This window comes from Dioscorea cayenensis, chromosome 1 (assembly GCF_009730915.1).
Source record: "Dioscorea cayenensis subsp. rotundata cultivar TDr96_F1 chromosome 1, TDr96_F1_v2_PseudoChromosome.rev07_lg8_w22 25.fasta, whole genome shotgun sequence".
Taxonomy (NCBI): Eukaryota; Viridiplantae; Streptophyta; class Magnoliopsida; order Dioscoreales; family Dioscoreaceae; genus Dioscorea; species Dioscorea cayenensis.
Genome location: NC_052471.1, coordinates 942,011 through 967,583, shown reverse-complemented (window position 1 = coordinate 967,583; position 25,573 = coordinate 942,011). Strand labels below are relative to the sequence as shown.

The 25,573-nt window shown below is 34.0% G+C and overlaps 3 protein-coding genes across 7 annotated transcripts; all 3 read left to right on the top strand.

Annotated features, from left to right (window-relative positions):
• The first annotated feature begins 2 nt into the window (after positions 1-2).
• LOC120260668 (protein REVEILLE 6-like) lies at positions 3-9,211 on the top strand. Of its 5 annotated transcripts, none has more exons than XR_005536526.1 (11): positions 3-133; positions 399-461; positions 1,886-2,293; positions 3,698-3,755; positions 5,463-5,595; positions 5,679-5,855; positions 5,962-6,087; positions 6,701-6,734; positions 7,306-7,415; positions 8,054-8,113; positions 8,618-8,682. XR_005536526.1 is itself a non-coding variant. In XM_039268311.1 (11 exons), exons 1-11 carry the CDS (start codon positions 18-20, stop codon positions 8,777-8,779), a joined length of 1,359 nt encoding a protein of 452 aa, XP_039124245.1. In that variant the 5' UTR covers positions 3-17; the 3' UTR covers positions 8,780-9,211. The 5 variants fall into 5 exon arrangements, 3 of the variants coding, with proteins under 3 accessions (XP_039124245.1, XP_039124316.1, XP_039124178.1); XR_005536517.1 differs by having other exon boundaries at positions 8,584-8,665; XM_039268311.1 differs by lacking the exon at positions 6,701-6,734 and adding an exon at positions 8,764-9,211 and having other exon boundaries at positions 5,472-5,595; positions 8,584-8,684.
• A 669-nt stretch (positions 9,212-9,880) lies between these two features.
• On the top strand, positions 9,881-14,702 carry LOC120264707 (G patch domain-containing protein 4). The gene is made up of 11 exons (XM_039272532.1): positions 9,881-10,089; positions 10,577-10,661; positions 10,800-10,879; positions 10,991-11,015; positions 11,092-11,182; positions 11,279-11,345; positions 12,178-12,274; positions 13,227-13,411; positions 14,037-14,273; positions 14,354-14,470; positions 14,571-14,702. Exons 1-11 carry the CDS (start codon positions 10,012-10,014, stop codon positions 14,634-14,636), a joined length of 1,128 nt encoding a protein of 375 aa, XP_039128466.1. The 5' UTR covers positions 9,881-10,011; the 3' UTR covers positions 14,637-14,702.
• Positions 14,703-17,048: 2,346 nt separating this feature from the next.
• Positions 17,049-19,618, top strand: LOC120263238 (trihelix transcription factor GT-2-like). Its single transcript, XM_039271109.1, has 2 exons — positions 17,049-17,933; positions 18,029-19,618. The coding sequence occupies exons 1-2, from the start codon at positions 17,386-17,388 to the stop codon at positions 19,302-19,304; spliced, it is 1,824 nt and encodes a 607-aa protein (XP_039127043.1). The 5' UTR covers positions 17,049-17,385; the 3' UTR covers positions 19,305-19,618.
• Positions 19,619-25,573: the final 5,955 nt, after the last annotated feature.

Here is a 25,573-nt window from a genome sequence, read left to right as displayed (position 1 = left end):
TCTTTGTGATACACTCAATGTATACGTCATTTAAGTTACCTTTTTGTGACAGTGATGCTCATTCGGATAAGAAAGCAGGCTTGGCCACCCAAGTTATTGGTGTGCTTGATCTAAGAAGCAGCAAGAAGTGGGGGTAAGTAATGTGAAAATGATGTTTATCTGTTGGAATTTATGAAGGAAAAAATTCAATATTTATTAAAAAAAAAAGGATTTAAGATTAATATCTTAATTGTTTGTATAGTTTTCTTTCTGGCAATTTTTTCCCCCGTTTCATTAGTCCGTATAAACAAAGGGTCTTTTGCATGGTTGGTAGAGCTCCCATTGCCCAATGCTTTATCAACATGTAACAAAGGAAACGTCAAAGCAGAGAGCATGATTGTCCTGTTTTTCAATGACAGCAAATCTAGAACAAGTGGGAACATCCTCGCAAGCACCGGCCACAGAAAGTCACAAGTTGTCATGTGAGTTCTATTTATTTATTGTTATTTTAATCATGTAATTTGCCTTGAAGTCATTGCCTCAAGTACCATTTCTTCAACCTTACAGTTGCTGCCCCAACTGCCGTATGTTGGTGGAAATATAATTAGGTTAGCAAAAATATAATCAGGAAATTCAATTAAATGACAATTGAAGTCATATACTCGAGCTTAATATGTCAACAACTCCAAAAAATTTTCCTTTATAAATTACGAAGAAACAGTACTTCTATTACACTGTTGCCAAACCATCTTTAGATGGTCATGTAAAGAAAGGAGGGTTTATGCTTGGAGAAAATAATAGTAATTGAAAAAACAGTTCTTGTGGAGGCTCAACTTGGGACTCTTATGATGGGACACACAGTTTTTTATTTGAGTCACTTTTTTGAAATATTTGGTTAAAGAAGAATAACTACATATTCAATCAATGTTTATTTGAAATAGGAAGATTTAGTGATGAGTATAAAATGTAGCTTTTGATATTGTGCACTTTATTTAGGGCTGACAAGAGCGTCTTTTCAATTGAGGATCTGATTGAATAACCTTGCCAATTGAGGATATGATTGAATAGCCTTGAGATATTAAATTGATAAAGTAACCATTAATGAATGATTCTTTTTAATAATCATTTTTTAGAAGCTCTATCTAACTTTACCCATCTCCTTGTTATGATTGTAAGTTACTTAATCATCTCTAGCGGTTTTGCGCGATTCTAAATCATTTGTACCATAACCTTATCATTTTACTTGTAAGGCATATTTTTGAAGTTATAATAGTTATTCACCATTTTTTCAATATGCTCTAGATGGTTTATTGACTCTTTTAAACAAAAATCATTATCTTGTTTACCTACATGATCAATTAATCAACGCGCCATGTATAAATTAAAAAAATAAAATAAAAGTGCCATGCTAAGTTATAAATATTAATTATGAGGTATTCTCAAAATTACACTTATAGTCTTAAAATCATCATATAAATATATGACTAGTTACATTACACATTAAATTTTTATATATTTTTTGTGACCAATTGATTATAAGATAAATCTATATTTTTAATGGAATAAAATTCAAAATTATTTAATTGAGTGCTATATATATAATATACACACACATATGAATCTGTCGGAGTATAAACACGACAGACTAATTTTTTAGCCGTTATCTAGAAGGAAGGATGTTTATGTAATTCTCGCATATCAACAGGGTTGTATACGTAAAAAAACTTATTTATCAAGTACCTGTTATACGTACCATTTTCCCCCCTTTCATATATAACACATAATATAATTTAATATAATAAATAAAAAATAAAAATAAAATAAATAATAATAATAATAATATGGAGGGGTGTGTTTTGTGTGTGTAGAGACATATATGGATAGAAATGAAAGCTTTTGTATATAGCTTGAGGCTTGGAATTCGAGGGGCCACGCAACTACTCAGTTCACCACCCGTCTCTCTCTTTCTCTCTCTGTGGAACGAAAGCTACTTCCACTACCTCACAAGACCACCAGAGCAAACAGCCAGCGAAAGCAGAACCACCAGCAGCCTCACGCCACCGGATCACGATCGTATGGTGTCTCTCATCCCATCGCCGGAGCCACCTGGGTTCTTTGTGGCGGCGGAGGTCCAGCAGCAGCAGCCGCAGGCGCAGCAGCTTGGGATGGCTCTTGCAGCTGGTGGAGCTGTGCCGACTACGGTCTCCTCGTCTGAGGATCTGGGGAAGAAGATCAGGAAGCCCTATACCATTACTAAGTCGAGGGAGAGTTGGACGGAGCAAGAGCATGACAAGTTCCTTGAGGCACTCCAATTGTGAGAACCCACCCTTTTTTGTTTCCCTATTTTTTGTTCTGTGTTTTGATTTATTGAAGATTTAGGGTTTCTATTGATCGAGGAATTTAAGAAAAAGAAAAGTTGAAATTTTTTGTAGGCAGTTTCTTTATTTGGTTATCTATCTTGTTTTCGTCATCTAAACGAACATGTTATCAAAAAAGAGGCTTTTTTTTCTTCTTTGGATTCTTCTCTTTTGCTCTCTTTACTTTCAATTTTTTGTTGTGTTTTTGTCTATTACTCTAGATTCGTATTTCGCTGTTAATAGCCGGCGTTTAGGTTTTGTGATTTAAGTTAAAACTAGGTCTTTATCCGTTTCTAGAGTGTAGAAAATTAGGTTTTGGGTAACTTGTTGATATACCCCGCTTTGGGTTTTGGAGGCTCTGATTTTGTTGAGGTTTTTCTTGGGGTTGAAGCTTGGGTTTCTTCTTCTTTCGTTATGGATACCTGTCGTGGGTTTTGGAGGCTCTGGTTTGGTTGAGGTTTTACTTGGGTTTGATACTCGAGGTTTCTCTTCTTTTGCTATGGAAGCCTCGTTAGAGTAGGTGAATTAGCTGTTTGGTCTTGCCTTGGTAAGTAAGCTTTTCTTGGGCATTTGAAACTTGGATTTTGTGAATTGTCTGCAATGGCTTTGGAGTTTTTGAACTTTAGTTTATTGTGATTGGCCTGGTGAATTGATTTAGGGTGTTCACTGTGGTGGTTATCCTTTTGAAAATTGCATCTCTTCTCAATTCATTTTTTTTTTCGTGGTCGCCTAAAATCTTTGTTTTGGTATTGTTTGGGATTTTGAGGGCCAAGTTTGATTCAAAGATTTTGTTTTGAGGTTTGGATTTGTTTCTGTCTATAGGTACCTTTTGAATAAATAAATTGGTTTTGGTATTCTGTTGGTTTACAAAGTTTGCAGCAATATGTCCAAAATGATGTTAAATACCAGTTTATATTGGGTAGTGTGTGATCTTATTTGTATAAGATTAAGTCGGATATTTATTGGAAAGGGCAAGATGTTAGTAGGGGGAAAGAGTGCATATCTGAAGTTTTCATTCCTCTTTCACCTGCACATTAGCTTAAGCTCTTGTTTAACTTTATCTTGACCTTCAAGAAAAATCTTTCAAGTAACTCACACAAAAAATTATCTTTTTCATTTTTTTTCTTCTTTTTTTCGTTTTTTTTGCTGATCTTGTTAAAAAAAAAAATCCTTTGTGACTCGATTTTGAAGTTATTTTTTAGTTTGTTTTCCGTTATTCTACGGGAAACATGGATGCGATAGAGTACTTGCTCATTTTCTGATCTAGTACTCTTAGCAGGTCTACTCACCATTTTCCTATCCGTTTTCGTCATTTCACGCAATGACTACTAATTTCTTCTTTTTAAATTTTCTCTTTACAGGTTTGATCGCGATTGGAAGAAGATAGAAGCATTTGTTGGATCAAAGACAGTCATCCAGGTATTTTTGTAGATATAGTCAAGCTTCTGATGTATTTCACAACAAATTGCCACTATTCAAGGGGAAAGCATGTTTCGGCTGTTTTAATGGGTCGGCTATAACATATACTGTCAACAGTGTTGTTTTAATCCCTTTTTTCCGCTTTGGCTTGAATTACAAATAGAAATATGGGTTTATTGAATGCTTTGAAGAATGGGAAATTGCATTCCACGTGCTAGTTTGTCTTGGAAATCAAGTCAGTTTCTTCAACAGTTGTAATAAAATCCATTTTTCATATCTTGTATATTAAGCATATCTCTATTGCATTGGGCATGGTAAAATTTTGAACTTTAGGACACATGCCCAAATTTGGGAAGTTGCTATTTGTTCATGTATGTTATGTCAATTTATAGGACCAGACTTAGGAAAGATGACAGGACAATTTCCATGTGCAGAGAGTATGTATTTTGAAGGAGAGATATTTTGCACTTAATTTTGGAAAAATGGTTGACATTGTGATGCATACAGTATACCCATTAAGCATACGTTTTTATGCATTGTGATCCAGAAGTATGGAGAAGTTAAATGTTCTTTGGCATAGTGAGAACAGTTGAAGTAACTGCTTTTCTTGGCCAATGTTCTTTATGATGGAGTGTTGGGCATTTTTTACTTTATTATGTCATGGCTATAATGATGTAGCACATTTTGAAACTCCCCTGGGCGAGTGGTGCAATATCTTGTGGAATTCATTTCCTCATATAGAGGGACTTTAGCCACTTACTTTACTCAATATCTTCTTGTACAATATTCAGTGTTGGCAGCTTGGCCATTATACTGGTCTTGATGATTGTACGATGTCTTTTTTACCTTCCCTTTAACTGTCAACTTATGTTTAGGCTTTATTGTTAATGGAGAATCAATTAATTTACATCTGATCATTTTTGCCAATATGTGTCAGTTCTTCCATTTGCTCTCCTTGAGCTGTCAGTTGTGTAAGAAAAAGTATGGGTCACAGTATATATATATATATATATCTATATGTGATCTTTTAAAATTAGTACCAAGAGGCTCATGAACTTCTTTGTCAGGTTTAGTCATTTTGTTATTCTTGTGTGACTTAGTTCGTTATCTAACTGTAGCAATGCCCCTTGATTAGGTTTAAAGTTTTGAGTGTTTGAAAATCCGTAAGTTTAGGTCCAAAGAGAGACCTCCCAAGTATTCTTCTGAAATGCATACATAAATTTCTCACTTCCTATTAGATGTGCCCTCTTTCAATTTCTTATACTGTGAGTGTGAGGTCAGTGATAAAGTAAGTGAAAGATTGCTGCATCAGCTACTCGGCAAACCACTGCTCCTTTTGATAAGCATGCTTTGTTATTTTAGATGCCCCATTGCATTTGATTTTCATGCTAATTAGCTTTGGATTAAATTGAGGAAGGACTCCTGCAAGTGGCCATGTCCAGCAAGCATTACATCATTAAATGCTTCTTTTTTAAAAACACTTTCTCAAAGCCTTTATTAGTGCAACAACCATCTCTCTTTTTGGGGAGGAAAATTGTGATGTTCTCTTTGTGCAATATATCTACTACTGCTATGTAATCGTTCTTTGTAATTTCTTTAATTGGTTTTCTTCTTTATTGGTGATTTTACATCATAAAGTTCATTCATATATATATATGTATATTATATATGTATCTGTAAGTTCATCATGTCGATACTGAACAGCAGTGCTTGCAGATAAGAAGCCATGCTCAAAAGTATTTTCTGAAGGTTCAGAAGAATGGTACAAGTGAACATGTTCCACCACCTAGGCCCAAGCGAAAAGCAGCTCATCCCTATCCACAGAAGGCTAATAAAAATAGTCAGGAACTTCTTAACGCTACTATTCTCCTTGCATTTAATGCTATAAAACTAATTTCTTCTGGTATTTCAAATCTTTTGCAGCTCCTCTGTTATCTCAAGCTACAACGCCTCTTCAAGGGTCCTCCTGTCTGATTGAAGCAGGTTATCCTATCCGGACAGATTCATCTTCAGTACTTAAAAACTCAAGTCCTGCTGCAACAGTCCCTTCCTGGGCACATAGTTCAGTTCAGCCTGTTCTTGCGGCCCGCATTAATAAAGGTTTTGTGTTATTGAAATATTCTTACATGAATATTTTGATCCTTCCTCACCCAATTTTAATGTTGGAAGATTGAATGTAGCTAGTTTTTCTTTTTCATGTTTATAGATGATATTGGAACTCCAGGAGCTGGGTTTGTTAATAATTGTGTTTGTAGTAGCACTGAAAGCTCTCCCAGGACATGGCCTGCTTGTGAAACAACTGATCAAGGGAATCATGTCCCATCACTTCGTGGTGAGTACCTTCTTGCATCACACAGGCAAACATCTAGAAAATTGATAAAGAAGTTTAAGCTACATGAATTTTTTAATGTGATGTAAAGCATCAGTAAGAGGCTTCTTTTTAACTGAGTGTGAGCTTTCTTAAAGTGTTGTTGTCTTTCATGCTGTCCTAATTGTCTTTTCATTGGATGTGCTAATGTCTTTAATGCATAATTGATTAAATTGACATTGTTTTGGGACTTGGTTTCACTGATCGTTGCATATGAGAAATTTTAGGTTGCCATTATGCAAATTCTGTTTTCTTGTCTATCTTTTGTGTTTGTGCATGGCTTTTAAAGCATATCACCATTGTCATGCCATGCATGTAAAATGATGTAATAATTTGAAGAGGAGATGTGAACTTGGTGAATCTTGTACTCTACTAGTTTGTGGATGATTATTGCCAGCCTAGGCTCTCTATGCTTGTTTTAAGCTTGATTACTAAGGGAAAATCTCTTTCTGGTCTTCCAAGTTAAAATGATGGTGATTTTGCAACCATCCACGTTAATTGTAGATTTAGTTTTCTGAAGTATAAATCACTTACAGAATCCATGGGTCTAATGCCCTTAGGCACTCCTAATTGGCAGGTCTTAGCTCTTGGCTTATCCTATGTTCCCAAAGGTGCACTCCGACATCTAAATGCTTCTGATCCAAGAATTTTCTTTTACATAATGGTAAAATTTCATCATGATCAGTTAAACAGAGGATTTTCAGAAGCACTGAAGCAGGGCATTTCATTTGTTGGCTTGGATTGCTTCCAAAATTATGTTAGCGTAAAACTATGCTGTCCATGGAGGCAAAACACATAATCTCAATTCTATGAACATATCTTTTTCCAATATATCCAAGTGAGTTAGTTTTAGAGCGATTAAATTGTTAAAATCTGTGCATAAATGAGTGCTTTTATGGAACAAGATAATGTATTGGCTGTTTACATGTTTCTTGCCACTTAGATATGCATGTGGCAAGTATGGAAAGAATTCTCTGACCTTTACTTTTATCTGTTTATTCATACTCTCTGAAATGGGCATATTCTTTGTTTAGTTTCCTTTTCAGCTCACGTGGTCCAAGTTCAGTTATCATTCATAACTTATCGTTGGTGTTATACTCTTTATCTTCATTAATTTCTGCATTTTATCTCTCCAATTTTCGTTATTTGATTTTGTTTTCATCTGTCTTGGTGTATATGAAGTGATGCCAGATTTCGCTCAAGTATACAGCTTTATAGGGAGCGTGTTTGACCCAAGCACAACTGGGCATTTGCAGAAACTGAAGGAGATGGATCCAATTGATGTTGAAACAGTATGCAATTTCTGAAGCCTAGTCTCTTGATTCTATCAATTTAGTGTGTTGTAGGTTATATTTCTCTGGTTTACTTTGCTTTAAAGGTCCCTTCATAATAATCTGATTTTATAGCTACTATAGCATTTATAATATTGCATTATTTCTTGGTGAAGGCAAATGCTTTTTCATTTATATTACTTCGATTCTGATTCTATAGCAACTAAAGCATTTATAATACTGCATTATTTCTTAGTGAGGATGGATGCTTGCACATTTATATCCCTTAGATTGATGGCATGCCGAAGTTCTTTTGTTATTCTGATCAGAAGAAGAGAACATGATGCTTTGTTTTCTCCACTAGTATTTGACCTAGTATTATTCAGATACACCATTAATTATCTTTTGCATCCTATAATTTCTACTTCAGGATATATTGATTTTTCTTCATCAAGTTGCATTCTAGTTTTGATATTCTGTTGTATGCGTGTATGGTCTGATTGTCTTCAGAAAGAGCTTGTCTTCATAGGTTTTGCTACCCCATAGATGCATTTTATCTCTATCTTTTTCATCCTATATTTATAATGTTTGTGAGTTTTTCCTTCTGCTGTTAAGGTTTTACTCACAAGTGTATGCATTCTTTTGATGATTTTATGCAGGTTTTGTTGTTGATGAGGAATCTCTCCATCAATTTGACTAGCCCTGATTTTGAGGATCATGTAAGTGCCTTCGTTAATGCATAATCAGTTAATGCATAATCATGCAAAAAATTTTTTGTTGAACTACTTCAATTTACTACTTTCAATATTTTAATGGAAAATCAGCATGCCTAAGTGTTCTTGTGTTTTTAAGCCAGGGCTTTATGGAATGACCCAAATATTATTATGTTTGCATAGATTATGTTCTTCAAATCAGCTCAAAATGAGGAGAAATTTTGATTATGTTACAGATAAAGGGCATCAAAATCTAGCAGCCCCATTAAATTGCCTAATTAAACCATGAACAAAAATGGGTGAAATGCTTCCTACTTTCGAAACCGATAACATTAAAAGGAAAAAAAAAAAATCAGGAGGATGTACAGCATCCCTGCAATGTCTGTAAACATTAACCTAGTTTTCTCATCACCCATATATTGTTGGTCTTATCATTCTTGCCCAACACAATCTGAAACATGGTTGGATTAATGCAGAGAGTGTTGCTCTCAACATATGATGATTCCGCAGATGAAATCAAACACCACAGCACCAACAATGCTCTCCGGGGTGATGGAAACATGAATGCAACTCTAATGTAGGTGAAGAAAAACTTCAAAAATTTCATCTCGGTGCTTTCAGCCCTAACTTAGGTTAATGTTCACCATATTTTCCAGGGTGAAAGGTGAATAACGACAGCCTGTTTCCAAGCTTCCATACTTGGAATACAATAGAGACCTGTAAAGTGCCTGAGCTGACACGAAGCTTTGCAATTTGGGAAGCGAAGAATTCGGCAACCATTTTGTTCTTTCAGTGTACTCTAAAATCACAAATTTATAATAAGGGGCCATGTATGATATTTCTACAGGTAGTTTTGGGGGGGCCTGTACAGATCTGCTGCACATCCCCATTCCTGAGCTAAGTTTTGACTGTGTGGGTCAGTTATTTTTATCACTGTATATAAAATCCCAATAATCATCTGGCTTTGTAGGGCCTCTTGTATGTATCCATGTATCAATAGATTGTGATTAGTTTGCTTTGAGATCTCCCTCTTTTTTGTTTTTTGTTTTTGTATTAATTTAACTTTTCTGAGGCTGTGGATGATAAGAGAGTTTTCGGTGTGAATTCTGTGTGCTGTTTGAGCCACTAAAAATTTGTGCTTGATTTTTGTAGGGTTTGTGAACAATGACCACATGTGCTTAGATATATGCATTTTATATAAGATAGCATGCACGTGCTTACCTAATTTCTGAATAACAATGTAATCAAGTCTATTTCTATCAGTTCATACTTTTTACTAGAAAAAATATTTTTATTTCATTTATTGGGCTTAATTGAATGATTGTAATTTGTAAGCATGGTCATATGTTCAAAAGAACACTCTTATGCTCCCAAATTAGTAAGCATGTGAGGTTGAATCTCAACTCAAAGACATAAATGTTTTGAAGGATTAATTCCACTACAAGCGGTTTTCACGTTGTTGTGAAAAAAGAGTTTATTACATTTCGTGTTAAAAACTACTTGTAATACATGCTAATACTTTTAATTTAAACATAAAACCTATTTTGTATTCATTGACAGACAAGAGAAGAATAGAATTATTTATGTGCACAACAATATTGACAAAGTAAAGGGCTAAGTTGTATAAATAAATAAATAAATAATTTTTTTAAAGAAAAAATCTCCAATTGGGATTTTGGGTTGGGCTTTGAGCCCGTTGCAAAGCCCATGATAGTATGTTGTCGCGCGTTGTCTAGTTCACTCTCAATAAAACAGGGCTAAAGAAATCAAAAGAAGGCTTTTTTAGGGTTTTCAATCTCTCGCTTCTGAACTTTCTCTGATAATCGCGGTAACCACCGCTCTGCTATTGCACCCGCGGCGGCGGGGACCCGGAGACCACCGCGTTGAACGTGCAGCATACTTTCATGGCGTCTCCGGAGGCTCCCCAATGCTACGCCGGGGTCGCTCGGCAGTCCGCCGCCTTCCGGCTCATGAAGCAGATGGTAAATGATTGACCTTTTGGGTGTGTGTGTGTGTGTGTGTGTGTGTGTGTGTGTGTGTGTATTCTTTTGCTTGTTTTTACGGAGGTTTTGTTGCTTTGTCTTGATTATGTCTTGCCATGCCTTCAATTGTGAGCAAACTGTTGGGGTTTTTGGTTGAGTTGAGCTGATAGTTTAGTGCACTTGAAGCATTTTGGGATGTAGATACTAGATAGATGAAAGATGGAACTTTTATTGGTTGTAGGACGGCATTGCTGGATAAAATACTAGAATAGATTTATGCCTGGACTCATGTTGAATTTAATTGAATATTTTTCTTTTAAAGTTGTAAGATTCTTTTTGGAATAATATACATGAATCTTATTATTTTTAAATATATTTGGTTCAGTCATTTTTATAAGTTTTTTCCTGAATTGTGCCGATTTATCTGTTAATTCAATTGATATAGTTGTTATCTTGAAATGCTTTTGTTTTATCCCTTTCCTTTTAGGGATGGGAAGAAGGTGAAGGTCTTGGCAAAGAGAAACAGGGAATCAGAGGACATGTTAGAGTTAAAAACAAACAAGACACAAAAGGTTGTTATCTTCTCTCTTCTGCAACAACTAACACTATGGGGAAATATTGCCTTTTTTAGATTAGAAAAGGTGGTTGAATAATTGGGTATCAGATGTTTCATGGATTTTCTGATGCAATTTTAATCTCATGTCCTGTAGGCATTGGTGTAGACAATCCTGCTAATAACTGGGTTCTTGATACCTCTCAATTTGATAACATTCTCAAAAGATTGAAAGTGGTAATGTACTTTATTTTTATGGTTGCCATGTGATGTAGTTCTTCAATTGGCTTTGAGGCCTATCATGTTCTAGAATTCTGAAGTTTTCTTATTTTCTGTTTTTGATCACAGCAAGTAGCAGATCCTGATGAAAAAGGTACTGTAAGAATGACTAAAGTAAGGTTTTGCTCTTTGATCATGTTATGGATTTATATGGATTATTTTTCTTGCAGAATTTGTGGAGACAGAAAATGTTAAAGAAGATCCTGAAATTATTGCTGTGAATGACAGCTCAGCTGCCAAAGTAACTCGTCCACAAGGAAGGTTAATATCCTTTGCTTTCCACTATATGCTTTAAGTTCATTTTGTTTTTCCTTATCCCCTCGATTTACCCACAAATGTCTTTGGAACATTAATCAGGTATAAGAGAAGAGAAATAGGGAAATCTGTAAATTCTTACTCTGCGAAAGATCTCCAAGGAATCCTTGTAAGTATTTGATTCTTTGACTACGAGATAGAATTTTCGTCTTATGCGGCAATAACTAAGTTTAACCTTTTCATTTGTGACTGCATCAAGATTCTTTATTTTGATGAAGAATTTACAGTAATTGATCCGATGTTTGAAAAAATTTCATGTATTCTATAAAATCCCAAATACTCCCATAATTTTACTTGACTTGGTTCTACAAAGGGTTATATCCATTGCATGAAGCCTTTAACAAATTGTTTCAGTGTTTCTTGATGAGCTTATATTATGGTTTCCAAATAATTCTTGAATTGCCCTTTCTTTTCTCAAATTGTATGGCCTTTTCTGAGTCTAGTATTTCAGAAGCAAAGAAGGTTTGCTGTGAAAAATAGTAAGAACAACAAATTCTTGGAAACTTGGGATATGGTGAATTATCTATGAGAGATATATGTTTGTGGATGATTATGAGTAAAATGTCATATGGTAATTGTATGAGCACCTGATTCTGCTGGTACATGTTTATTCCAATTCTTCTTGGAGGTCTGGAGTTGCTGCTGAAGACTATCCTTTTTTTACTATGTAGCCTATTAGATGAACCATTCATGTTATCTGGATTGCTTTCTTCCATTTTTTCAATATTTTGGAAGAAATTTGTATCCACAAATAGACAGACTCAGTGTTTCTACCCAGCAATCTTACTCTGAAAAGCTATGCAGTGCAAGTGTTGCATCCTTTAGAAGATCTATTTCTTATTTTATTATACTCGGATTCACGGTCTATATTATTTATAACTTTTGATTTATTTATTTAAAAGGTCTGGTGTTGGTTACTACTTTCATGATATTATTCATAGGGGAATAAGGTTGAAGAGGATTTGCAGTCAGAATGTGATGCAGATGATGAAACAACATCAATAGAAATATCAGATGCTCATGCCTGCCATGAAGATGGTATGTTGCAATCCCATTTGTCTTTACCTTCACTGTTTGCTCTGCATTGTGAACTTTATTTTGTATGGCCTTCTTATTGGACATTTTGACTCGTTTGGCCAGGAGTGTAGTTTATGGTTATTGGGCTAATCATTTGGTACTTGCAGAAAAAGGATATCCTTGATTTTTTATTTTCTTTCTTGTTTTGAATATTGTTCCACTTAATGGCCAACAATTACACGTCTGCCAACTATATAGGACCAACTTGATTCCATTAAAAGCAAAAAGTATTAGGGATTATTTGCTTAAGAAATATTTGTTATTTGATAGTACATTTCCCAAGCAATATGCCAATATCTATTTAGAGCTTACATTTTATATATGTATGTCTTGTTACACCTATTGGTTAGGGGTGTAATTGATCGAGTTCAAGCCGAGTAGTAGGATGCTTAACAAAAAGTTCCCTGCTTAGGCTTGAACTTGGTCAAGTTTTATTTTTATAACTCGAGCTCGAGCTTGACTCTATATAAATTGAGCTTCTCAAGCTTGAATCAAATTTTTTTCTTTATTTTAACATAAAATAATATATATACATAACTACCCAATTAGACTCGCGAGCACTCTAAGTCAAGTATTAAGATATTTGAAATCGGCTTGTTCAATTATTCCAGCTTGAACTTGGCTCGACCAGGATTTGAGTTTTCCTTGGTCGAACTCGAGTAGCTCGCAAGCAATGATGTAACAATTACACCCCTACTATTGGTTGAGTTCAAACTAATGGTTGATTTCCTGTGTTGCTTTTTTTGGTCAACATATTTTAGTTTTACATTTTAGTTTCTAACTTATTTTGTAGCCAGATAAAGTCAAAAGCTTCCTGCTTGATATTTTGTCTCTCTTAATAGAATTCTTGCTGAGTTGGGTGTTCTTTTAGTTTAGCAGTTATCCCTTTTTTCCATCATGTGTTTTGTAACAGGTATCAAAGACAACGAGGCTTCTGACTTATGGTGGTGCAAATACGGATTTGTCTCAGGAGGTTTTCTTGGGGTACAGTCTCGTAAGAAAAAATCCAACAAACCAAAAGAATCTGAAGGTCTTGCATTTGATAAGAGAGGTGCATTTGATGAAGATGATCAAGAAAGGCTTTATAAACTTGTTCAGGTAGCTGTTCATTTCTTGTGTTTCTTTTAGTGGACATTTTTATTTCTGGATTCATTTCCATTCTAGATAGAAAATAATAATTTGAACAGATCCGGATCAAGTCTTTTCAATATGTGCATACGTGTTCGAATCTTATGGTAGAACTGGGCAGTGTTCCAAACTAGTTGTCCAGTGACTAGATTTGATGGTGACTTTTTAGTATAACCAGCTTTATTCCAACCATCCAGAGTTTTGACTTTTGCCAGTCTTATCATCCTGTTGATGGTCACATCATCTTTTACTATGGACTGGGTTAGAATTTTCTGAGCATTCATTTCGTCTCTGGTTTCTCCTTTACCATCTTGTCTCTTCATTACATTCTCAAACCTTTAATGGAGGCTATTCATTTCTCTACATATCCATCACAAATCAGTTATTTTAAATTTTCATGATCTCTATTTTCAAAGACTTCCTTTGACTGGATTGTGATTCTTGGCAACATGCATAGTAAATTTTAGAGAAAAGATTTAACACCCTTAATTTACCTTTCTGATTGGAAAAAAACAAAAATAATATGAGAATTTGAATTTCCATACATCTGAACTTCTGTAGATAAATGTCTCATTTATTTATTTCTCTGTTGCAGGATAAAGCTACAACTGGTAAGCAGGGTCTTGGAATTAGCACTCAACCCAAAAAGATTGCTGGCAGCCATTGGAAGGGGAAAAAGACATCCTTTGATGATAGTGATGGTGAACAGTCTGAAATTTCTACTGATTCTGGTGGTTCTTTGAAACGGAAAAGGAATGAAAGCTCAGTGGTTGAAGTCAATGTTGAAACAAAACCAAAGCTCAAAAGATTATGCAAGCATCTTCTTCTTCAGGTTATCTTTTTAATTAACTCATGATGACAAACTACATTTGCCTGATGTCAATTACAAATGTCTCAATTTAATTATTTCAGGTTCCTACTCAATCTCTAAGGTTGAAGCAACTTAAAGTATTAATTGACGAACATTCATCCTCTGTCTTCTCTGGCTTTTCTTCCAAGCGCGATTCTCTTTCATACTTGAAGCAAAAGGTATGTTAGTAATTTTACAGGTTTCGATTATTTACCGGTATGTCAAAAATGAGCAATTCGGTTTTCTAACATAGTTCTTGTTCTTGTTTACTAGATGCAGTTAGAAGGCAGCAAAAACTTTAATGTTGAGGGCAAGAGAGTAAGTTTATGCAAGAAAAAGGCTTAAGAGAGCCGAAAATTTTGTTAGAATTAGTAGGATATAAACTTCACACAATGAGCTCTCAATTCTTGTTTTTATGTGGGACAATGTATACTCATTTGTATTTTTTCCTTCAAACTATTATTGTTGAGTAAGAAGGATGAGAAAAATGGTGAAAAATGTAATTTGCACTCTGTTTCATGGGCAAAAACCATGTCTATATTCAGTTGTTTAAAATTCTATTTTCAGACTGGTGTTCATCATCAAATAAATGAATAATTCTCTCTTTCTATATATAGTGAGAACCTTTTTTAAAAGATAAAGTTAAAAAGAAAAAGAAAAAAACTTATATAGTATTTATTGAAAAAGAAATCTATATAGTTGTCTGAGAAGCACATATCAACCCTTAAACTTTTAGAGAGGCTCTGCATGTTTGAATAAAAATGAGTTAGAGAACATTGTCACATGAAGAGACAGACTGTTTTTTTGTTGAGAGAGAGAGAGAGAGAGAGAGAGCATGGGAAGGAGGAAATAACTTGGATTTTCTTGGAATCTTTGGGTTGATGCTTCCCTTATCTTTTGGTCAATCCCAAGATTGCACTGTGTGTGTGCATGCGCATGAGAGAAGAGAAAAAAACAGAGATCAAGAGAGAAAAAATAATAATAATAATAATAATAATAAATAGAGAGAACATTTGAGTAGACAGCCAAGAGAAAACGCTAATAAAAGTGTCCCCTCAGTGTTCGTACTGTGTTGCAGTAGACAGAGAAAGAGTGTCATGATCATATAACCATTATATATATATATATATGAGAAAATAAATTATACATTCATAAAAATTCCCAAATATCCTAAACCGATATTTTTAATATTTGAATTTGCCGGACAATCTCAATTTTTTTACAATTTATTTTTCAGTTAATGCAGCTTACTCCATTAGTTTATTCTATCTTACAACATATACTTCTTATTCAAAATATATAATTTTTATTTAACATTGTATATTTTCGTGTATCTATATAAATTTTCACTTAATATATTATATATATTTTTTATATTTATTTTTTTTGTTTAATATCTGTTTTTTTGTTTGATATTATATATTTTCATTTAAAAAACTAATAAATGTTTACATCAACATCAGTTACATTTATAATAAAAAGACAAAAAATATATATTATAAAAAAAATTTTAGAAATACTCAAATTTAACGGTACAATATGTGAATAAATAAAATTCAAAGAATTTTTAGGTATTTCCAATGTGTGTGTATATATTTAGTGGGTTATATGGCCTATTAATGCTACAACTCAACATGACTCACACTCTATAGTTCTCATGAGTGTGGGGCCTGTCCCAAATGAATAAGATGCAGCGTGGTAGCCCAGGCATGAGCTACGCCGTGTGGTTTTCAACTTTCAATCACTGACTCACTCACGTCACCAACCTCCTTCCCTCTTTCATACTATCCGCACACTTCAAACAGTCCACCTCTTCCCTTCCAAAAAATAAAATAAAATAAATAAACATACATGCATGCATGCAATTCCTGCTTCACCAAATAAATTTCACAGCTTTATTCAGAAATATTTCAGACTTACCTAGGTGTTTGTGATTCATACAATAATTTAATATCTTTTTAAACAACCTATATATATATATATATTTATATTAAACTAATTTTCATACTAAATTCTTTTGAAAAAAAAAAAATATATATATATATATATATATATAAGTACATGGAGTAACATGGTCCATATATATATATTTAAACATTACTCATTGAAACCAAATTTACTCCTTGTCTGATCATCACAAATGGTACATTATAAATCATGGAAAAATAAAGACCCCACAACAGACTTCACAGTCTTGTGTACGTGTGCTTTGCTTCCATAATGTACCGTTCACCGTCGGTGACTAAACTTGGTCCGTTGAGTCCCATCTTCACTGACATGACTTCCTACAATTCTAGAAAGAGGAAAAAAAATATACAAATATAAGAAATTAAAGCCGTAATTGAGTGCCCAATCATACCATCTAACGTATCCAACCAACCAGCCATGCGTTCACGAGACCTCACGTTCTCTCTCTTTATATAAAAATAAATAAATAAGTAATTATTTTTCCAACAGGATTTTCTTGCATTAAGTATATAGTGTGATTAGATTATATTTATTTAATACATATAAAATAATAAAAAAAAAAGAATAAAGAATAGCAAAGCCGTCTGGATTTCCTCCTCCTTCTTCTTGTCCCCACTTACGTCACCTCTGTACCATGCCTCCTGCCCCTTCCTTCTTCACACTAGAGAATAGAGAGAGATGGTGAATGGTTGTTCATTGCTTTAGCCAAACTCCTTTCTTCTAAAACAAGAAAAATAATCAGCTGCAGAGGCACTCACTCTCAGTGTGATTGATTTTTTTTTTTCTTTTTTTAAAAAGAAAGAGAGAAAAGAGCAAGAAATGAGGTCTTATTGTTGATAGTCCTTTGAGGAACAAGAGGTAGAGGAGCAGCAATCAATACAGCAAGCCTTGTAGCTACTACACTCCAAGATTTCTGTGTGAGTGTGAGTGAGTGTGTGTGTGTGTGAGAGAGAGAGAGAAAGAAGTGGGGACTGAGAGACACCAAGGCATGTGTGCCAGTCCAGCCTGAGCAGCCAGCCAGAAGTTCTTAGAATAAGAGAGAGAAAGAGAGAAGAAAAGTAAGTGTAGATCTGAAACTATACTTACACACTTTGAGAAGTCAAGAAACCAAGAACAAGAAGAAGAGATGCAGTCTGGATTTGGAACAGGAGGTGGAGGTGGAAGTGGAGGAAGTGGAGTTTCAGAGTTGCAGCAATTCATGGTTGAAGGTGGTTGTCCTTCATCTTCATCCACTTCCATCTTTTCCATCTCAACTTCCAACACTAACCTCCACCCTCATCATCACCACCACCATCATCATCATCATCCTCACCCTCATCATCACCACCCTCCTTTACAACCACCTCCTCACTTCTCTCACTTCCAGTCCATTCCCATAACTCAGCAACTCTTCCACCAAGCTCACCACCCTTTCCAACTCTTTAGCCACTCACATCACCCAGAGTTAGGCTTGGATCTTGAGTCTGGCCCAGAGAACTCTAACTCTGCTACTGTTCAACCTGGAAATGGTGCTCCTCCAACTTCTTTCCTCACTGCTGCTATGAGTTTCAAGCTTGGTGTCAATGATAATAGCAGCAGAGAAGATGAAGGCATTCTCCATGGTGATGATGCTTCTGATAGCCATGTTCATCCTTGGCAAAGAGAAGAAGAGTCCACCATCAAAGAACCATTCTGGTAATTAAACTATATTTTTACTTTCTCTATCATATAAAAATTAATCCAAACAAACATTTATATATATATAACAACTCAATTATATATGTTTTCAGGAGGCCTTTGGACATAGACTACATCAACAACAAGAGGAGTACTACTAATGAAAAGCAGCAGCAGCAGCAACATCTACAAGAGTCCTCTAGCAAGTACTACAAGAAGACTAACAAAGAAGTGAATGAACAACAACAACAACAAGGGAACAACAATGGCAGTAACTATAAGCTTTTTAGTGAGCTTGAAGCTATCTATAAACCAGGTAACAATAATGTTCTTGGTGGTGGTGATGCTGGTGGTGGTAGCTCTAGTGCTAACAATCAAACTGGGTCTGGATCGGCACTCACCGGCGATGAGAACCCCTTGATGACTTTGGTGGCACCGGGGCCGATAAGCGAGCAACGTATTAGTACAATTAACCAAATCTCCGATACTTCCACCGGTGAAGAAGCGGCGCCGATGAAAAAGCACATCAAGAGTGGTCGAAGGAAGAGGAAGAGAAGGCAGCAGCAGCAGCTGAGCTCCCTCACTTCATTCTTCGAAAACATGGTGAAACAACTGATGGATCATCAAGAAGGACTGCATAGAAAATTCTTGGAAGTGATTGAGAAGAGAGATCAAGATAGGATGGTGAGAGAAGAGACTTGGAGGAAAGAAGAGGCTGCGCAGAATAGCCGGGAAACTTCAATGAGAGCTCAAGAACGAGCTCTGGCTTCGTCGAGAGAGACGGCAATCATTTCGTTCTTGGAGAAGATAACTGGAGAAACACTCAATCTTCCAACAAAGTCTCAATTCCAATCTTCAAAATCATATCATCATTCACAGAATGAGGATAACAATGCTGAGCATGCTTATGATCCATTAGATCTCTCACAAGAATTCATGATCAACAACAACAACAACAACAACAACAATAACAACAATGTAGATGTTAACAACAATCAAATTCACATGAATTCAAGCCGGTGGCCTAAAGCGGAAGTTCATGCACTTATCAGAGTTAGAAGTAGTTTGGAGATGAGATTTCAAGAACCAGGACTTAAAGGGCCATTGTGGGAAGAGGTGAGCTCTATAATGGCATCATTGGGGTATTGCAGGAGCTCAAAGAGATGCAAGGAGAAGTGGGAGAACATCAACAAGTACTTCAGAAAGACTAAAGAAAGTGGCAAGAAGAGACCAATGCATTCCAAGACATGCCCTTATTTCCATCAATTGGATCAACTCTACTCCAAGTCTCTCAACAACAACAACAACAACAACAACAACAACAACAACAACAACAACAATAACAAGCTTTCCTCCTCCACCTCCAACTCAGACAGGAGACAGGAATGACAACTCTGAACTCTTAGATGCCATTGTTCTCAACAATGGCCATGAAGATGATGATGATCATCATCAACATGATCATGAAGAAGAACATGAAGGCAAAGAAGAAGAAGATGATGATGATGAAGAAGATGGAGGCAAGCATCAACATCATGAACATCTCTTTGAGAGTCTTGACTCTTAATGCAATTGCACTACTGCCTTGCATTGTTTAATTATCTTCTTTCTTCTTAATTTTCTTCTTCTGAGCATGGATTGATTGTTTTAGAATTCCATTTGGTAGTATTAATTAATTAGCTGAATAAAGTTACTTTAATTAATCCTTCTAATTAAACTATATAGCACCATTAATTGTATGCTTTTTTATATATATATATATATATTGATGAGAGAGAGAAAGAGAGAGAGAGGTGAGAGGGATAGTGGGTATGAAATCTATGAATGAATGAGATAAGGGTGACTGGTGAGGAGAAAAAAGGAAGGGAAGGGAAGAGAGGAGGGATAGAATACAAGAGTCCATGTGCAGGGATTAACTTTTCATTGGGCTGCGCTGTGTCTCCTGCACTGAATTGATTCAACAGACATGTAAGAACAAAAGTGTCCATATCTTCACAACTTCTACTCACAGATGTACAGCCCTCAGCCTGTCCTCTGTCCTCTCACTAATAATATAGCACTGCCCTTTCTGGTCCACCTTTTTAATTTTTACTTTTTACATGCATTTCTCGTTTTTCCCTTTTTTTTTTCTTTTAATTTTTTTATACATACGGTTGTATATGTATATAAAAATTGGTGAAAGAGCTCATACCTCTCGTCCCCTTCACCTTCACTGATATGAGATGTGAGTTCGAATCTTTAATTTCATGAGAAGTAAAGACACGTGATAGGTTGAGTGTGTTTTTCATTAATAGAACCTGACTCTTATGAGAACTTCTTTGTGCACACAGTTAATTGACCTATGTCAAATATATATATATATATAATAAATTATCCCGTTTCATCTGTTCAGGATATACTTTGACAAAGACTTTGTTGTTGGTTTATAAAAACACACAACGAAGTTCTTAACATGGAAATACAAAGTTAATGCTAATATTATATCAATTTTATGATTATTTTATATCATGTGAGACATATTGAAAATGTTATTTATGTAATTATTTTGTATTAGATTAGTTCTCATAAATAGATAGTTTTTTTTAGTCTAGTTATATCTTAATATTAATCAGTATCTCTGTCTTTTTCTTTGTGGTTCATATAGTTGGTGATGGTATATCGTATAAGTTATAACATTAACCTAATTTATATTATTTGTCTTTAATATACTTTCAAAACAACTTCTTTTTTTTTATTTTTTAATTACATCTTAATATAAATAAATATTCCGGTTTATCGTTTAATATTAAGTTAATTTCTCAACTTAATTCATATTCTCTATTTTGAAGCTTCCTACAAAGCCAACTTGTTAATAAAGATTATTTTTATTATTAACGAAAAAAATGGATAAACTACTAATTTATTAAAAAACTAAAAACCGACAAACCTACAAGACAAAATCAAAGAAATGAAAACTGACACAAAGATAAAATTAAACAAAAGATCATGATACAATCATCAGAGATAAAGCACTTCTAAACAACAACTACTCGGGACAAAATAAGACAAATAATAATAATAATAATAATTATTATTATTATTATTATTAATTTTGATAAAAGAAAGTGTATTATTTATAAATATTTAAATTATTTGTTAAATAATAATAATAAACATCATGATAATAAACACCTATAATATATATTTATATATATGGATGGAATGGGAAAGGATGAATAATGTAGGTGGGGAATAAGGACAAGACTTACAAACGCATATGGGTCGGTCGGGTGGACCATAGTAGGATTGATTCCACTGTCCAACTTAGGGCCCCCAAAATCTAATCAAAAGGTCCCATACTTTACTATATATTAAACATCACATTATCATCACTCAGATATAGATATATCTCTTCTATTTTTAAATATATATATATATATATACATAGAGAGAAAAGTGGAGCACTTTGTCTAGATTCTCTCTCATATTCATTGATCTTGATTGATTGAAAAATAAAAACTCTTTTTTTTTAGATTAATGATCACAAAAATTAATAAATAATTTTATTAATCGGATTAGATTTGTTTCAAAGAAAAAACAAATATATAAAGTACATAAAATATATTAAAATAAAGAGGAAGATACAGATAGAAACTTAGACAAAATACAAACAAAATACAAGATAGACAAGGAATATGACACATCAATAGGTTTTAATCATAAACAGGGTTGTTTTAAAATTTAAAAAAAAAAGACATGAGAGTTTCCAGGAGTTGAGATCAAAGCATGGTGAAAAACCGATCAAAGAAAATCAAATATAATGTAAATCTTGCCAGTGATGCGAATACACTCTTCATTGTTGGATGAGGTTAAAAATGCATAAGCTTTTGTTTTTAGCTGTTAAGAATAAGATAATAGTATGGTGTAAATAAACTAATGTCTTGAAAACTAAATTATTCTTTGATATATTGTTTATTTTAATGGTTTTTTAAATCTAAAAATTTAAAATATTGAAAGAATATAATTAATTTATATTAAAATAATAACCATGTTTAGGAAGATAGAGAGTGAAATTCGCTAAGAAAAAAAATTTGCTTTTTTTTTTTTTTGATAAAAGTGGATAAACCACAAAATTTTATTAGAAAAGGAAAAAAAACAAAAAGAGAACAACAACGCAAATGAAAAAAGACAAACAAGTAAAAATGAAAATCAGGAGCAAGGAACTCCCAATAGAAAAAGAGAAAACAAAATGGACAGCAAGGAGATGATATCTGAAAATATCAACAATCCGCTTCCATTACTTCAGCAAAAGGTGTCAGTCTCACATGGTGTGGGTGCTACAGACGTCTGCTCCACTTTCAGGCGCGGAAGTGGAATTCAGAAAGTGTAGGGAGCGCTTGATGCTGGTAGTAAGCTCGCCTGAAAATTGTTGAGGATCCTTAGCTGCAGAAATCCAAAAGAGAAAAATATGAATGATTTTACGTGCAAGTACTAGAGGATGTAACATTTGTTGTTTGAAAATTCGCCTATTTCGCTCTAGCCAAATATTCCAAAACAAAGCACAAATGAGAAGGCTCCAAACGCGTCATTGAGCCTTGGCAAAAGATGCTAACCAGTTAGTCCAAATACCATGAACAGAAACAGGGATTGAATCATTATGAAGAGTACTATTAAAGAAGAACCAAAGGCGTTGAACATAAGCACAATGAATAAAAAGGTGATCAATAGTTTCCACATCACCATGGCAAAGAACACAAGTAGGAGTAGAAACAAAATTACAACCACGGGAAAAAAGATTCATCAGGGTTAAAATTTTGTTATCTCAAGCCAACCAACAAAATAATGAAATTTTTGTCGGACACCCAATTTTCCAAAATTGTAATCCTAAGGGACAACGAAGGCCACCATCAATAAGGAAATAATAGAATGAGCGGACAGAGAAGAGCTTGCTAGGATCCAAACTCCATTCTCTACGATCTAAATCATTAAGAAGACAGGGAATGAAAGATTTTAAGAAAAGAAAATCCTCTACATTGGCTTCTCTAAATAAAGTTCTCAAGTAAGGCAGTCCACAAGCAAATTGTTGAAGTGAAATATCTGGGAAATTACAATCAGAAAACAAATCAGGCCATAAAGACTTCGGAGTCTGTCCATGAAGCCAATTATCATGCCAAAACAAAGTCCGCTCACCGTTTAGAATTATGGGTTTTAGAGGAATTCGAAATGCCGGTAATATTAGAAGTAAACCAGCCCAGAAAAAAGAAACTTTTTTTGGAGGTTGGTGATACGTAACTAGGGAAGTATCCATTATATGATAATTGAACTTAATAATATATAACCAACACCCTTTAAATGCAGTATTTAATTTCCACCACCATTTGGCAAGAAGTGCAGTGTTGAAAGTGGCAAGGTCAAGAATTCCCCATCCACCCATATTCTTAGGTTTACATATACGTTTCCAGGCAACCAATCAAGTACCTTTGGGTCCTAAATCTGGCCCTTTCCAAAGAAAGTCTCTACGAATTTTATCAATAGCCTGAAGAACCCAAGCTGGAAGTCGAAAGACGGACATCCAATATGATGGAATTGAAGATAAGACAGAATTGAGCAAAGTAAGCCTACCACCTAGAGACAGGTAGGTAGCTTTCCAAGAAGAAAGTTTTAATTTGACTGAAAGTATCAACTTATCCCAATCTTGTTTACGGGGTCTACGGCCGGAAAGAGGAACACCCAAATAAGTTATTGGGAGAGAATCACTTTTGCAGTTTAAAATAGTAGGAAAAATGGGATTAGGCAATAATCCATAGCGCGTACAGTATAGACAACTCTTCCTAAAGTTAATAGATAAGCCAGAGATACCCTCATAAAGATAAAGAATTAATTTTATCATAGCAAGGTCTTCAACCCCCCCAGCGGAAAAAATGATTAAGTCGTCAGCATATTGAAGATGACAAATTCTACCATAAGACCCCAAGGGTACCCCATAGAGCTCACCAGATGCAATAGCATGGGAAAACATCGCACTAAGCGTATCAGCCGCTAAAACAAATAACATGGGAGATAAGGGATCTCCTTGTCGGAGACCCCTTTTCCACCGTATATAACCTTGTTGAGAGCCATTAATGATGAAACGGCCTTTAGAAGAAAAAAGGAGTTGCTGAATCCAGAAGATCCAACGCTGTCCAAACCCTCTTGACTTGAGTACATCGAAAAGAAAATCCCAGTCAATAGAGTCAAAAGCTTTTATAAATGAAATTTGGAATTTATTTGATAAAAATTTTTTAGTAAAATTAGTTTTGTTTTTGACAAAAAAGCATTTAGTTAATCTCAACAAAAAAATATTAAATTCACACAATTTATTGCATTTGATTCATTCAATATTTTTATAATTTTGAATATTTATTTCTTTTTAAACATTTTTCAACTGTAAATTAGAAGAAACACAACCTCAAAACCCTCAACTAGAAAAAGATTAATTTCAATGGAACACTTCTTTACTCTTGAAATAAAAACCTAATTAATTAGTATTAATAAGTTATAAACAATTCAAAGCTTGATTTTTTTTAAATTATTTAAATTCTGTTCAAGTCCAAGGTACCATGTTTTGAGTTTGAATTTTTTTTATTTTATTATTTTAATAATAATAATAATATTATTATTATTACTATTATTTTGGCGTCAAATGGACAACCACAGCTGTGGACAAACACCTTTGAAATATATTATTTATTAAAATATTATAAGTCATCATCAAGCTTTCAAAGTAGAAAAAAAATTTATTAGTTTTCAAAGCAGATGCCTAACACAATACGGTTTGTTTGTTTGTTTTTTTTAAATTTTAAATAATTGATTGATTGTTTAATTAAAGTCTAAAGTAATATACCAACATATGGCAATTTTGCATTCCGCTATACTTCCCCTACTTTGGCATGTATCCCCTTTCGGTATTATTCTTTTAATAAAATTACTTGCATGCCCTCCAAAAGAGTAGGTAATTAATAATATGCATGCCATCATGCAGGTTATATATGCTTATATATTCTCACAAAATATTTATATATATCCAACAATTTTTATTTTTAGCATAAGATTTTTTGTATATGATGTTTATGTTTTTACTAAAGAGGTGAGTTCAAATCTCATGATTAATGTATTAATTCATGTCTACGCATGTTTTTAATGTTTGTCCATTTTATTAATAAATAAATAAATAAATAAAGTTAAAAATTAATTTTAATATATTTTTCTCCAATATGAATGGAAAAATTAGATAAAATAATGGTTGTGTTTATTATGGATATATAAACAAATAAAGATAATCTATAATACATAAACAAATATAGTTTTTTATGAGGGTATATTAGTGGCTATCTATCAAGTAAACTATTTTCTTACCTTTGGGTGACATATTCTTTTATATGTAATAAGAGACAAGAACATAATTAATCAACAATGATCAAAAATACTTTTCTAAGAGCAAAAAGGAAAATAAATAAATAAAATTCACAATTGGTTTGTAAATGATACCCAAACATGTAATATGGTCCTTATCTCAAACAACAATTTGAAAACTTCAAAGCTTTTCCAACTATTCTTAGCTGTAACTGTTTGATAATGTTGTTCTGAACTGCATCTTATGCCTTGTGCTTATAAAGGGTTGTATTTAGTACAATTGTTGA

Excerpts from the sequence above, each read along its gene's own strand:
- LOC120264707 (XM_039272532.1), top strand. The coding sequence starts at position 10,012 with ATGGCGTCTCCGGAGGCTCCCCAATGCTACGCCGGGGTCGCTCGGCAG. Across the intron at positions 11,016-11,091 it reads AGCAGATCCTGATGAAAAAG|AATTTGTGGAGACAGAAAAT; the intron begins GTACTGTAAGAA and ends TTTTTCTTGCAG. Across the intron at positions 14,274-14,353 it reads GCAAGCATCTTCTTCTTCAG|GTTCCTACTCAATCTCTAAG; the intron begins GTTATCTTTTTA and ends TAATTATTTCAG.
- LOC120260668 (XM_039268244.1), top strand. The coding sequence starts at position 18 with ATGTATACGTCATTTAAGTTACCTTTTTGTGACAGTGATGCTCATTCG. Across the intron at positions 3,756-5,462 it reads GATCAAAGACAGTCATCCAG|TGCTTGCAGATAAGAAGCCA; the intron begins GTATTTTTGTAG and ends ACTGAACAGCAG. Across the intron at positions 8,114-8,583 it reads GCCCTGATTTTGAGGATCAT|AGAGTGTTGCTCTCAACATA; the intron begins GTAAGTGCCTTC and ends GGATTAATGCAG.
- LOC120263238 (XM_039271109.1), top strand. The coding sequence starts at position 17,386 with ATGCAGTCTGGATTTGGAACAGGAGGTGGAGGTGGAAGTGGAGGAAGT. Across the intron at positions 17,934-18,028 it reads ACCATCAAAGAACCATTCTG|GAGGCCTTTGGACATAGACT; the intron begins GTAATTAAACTA and ends ATATGTTTTCAG.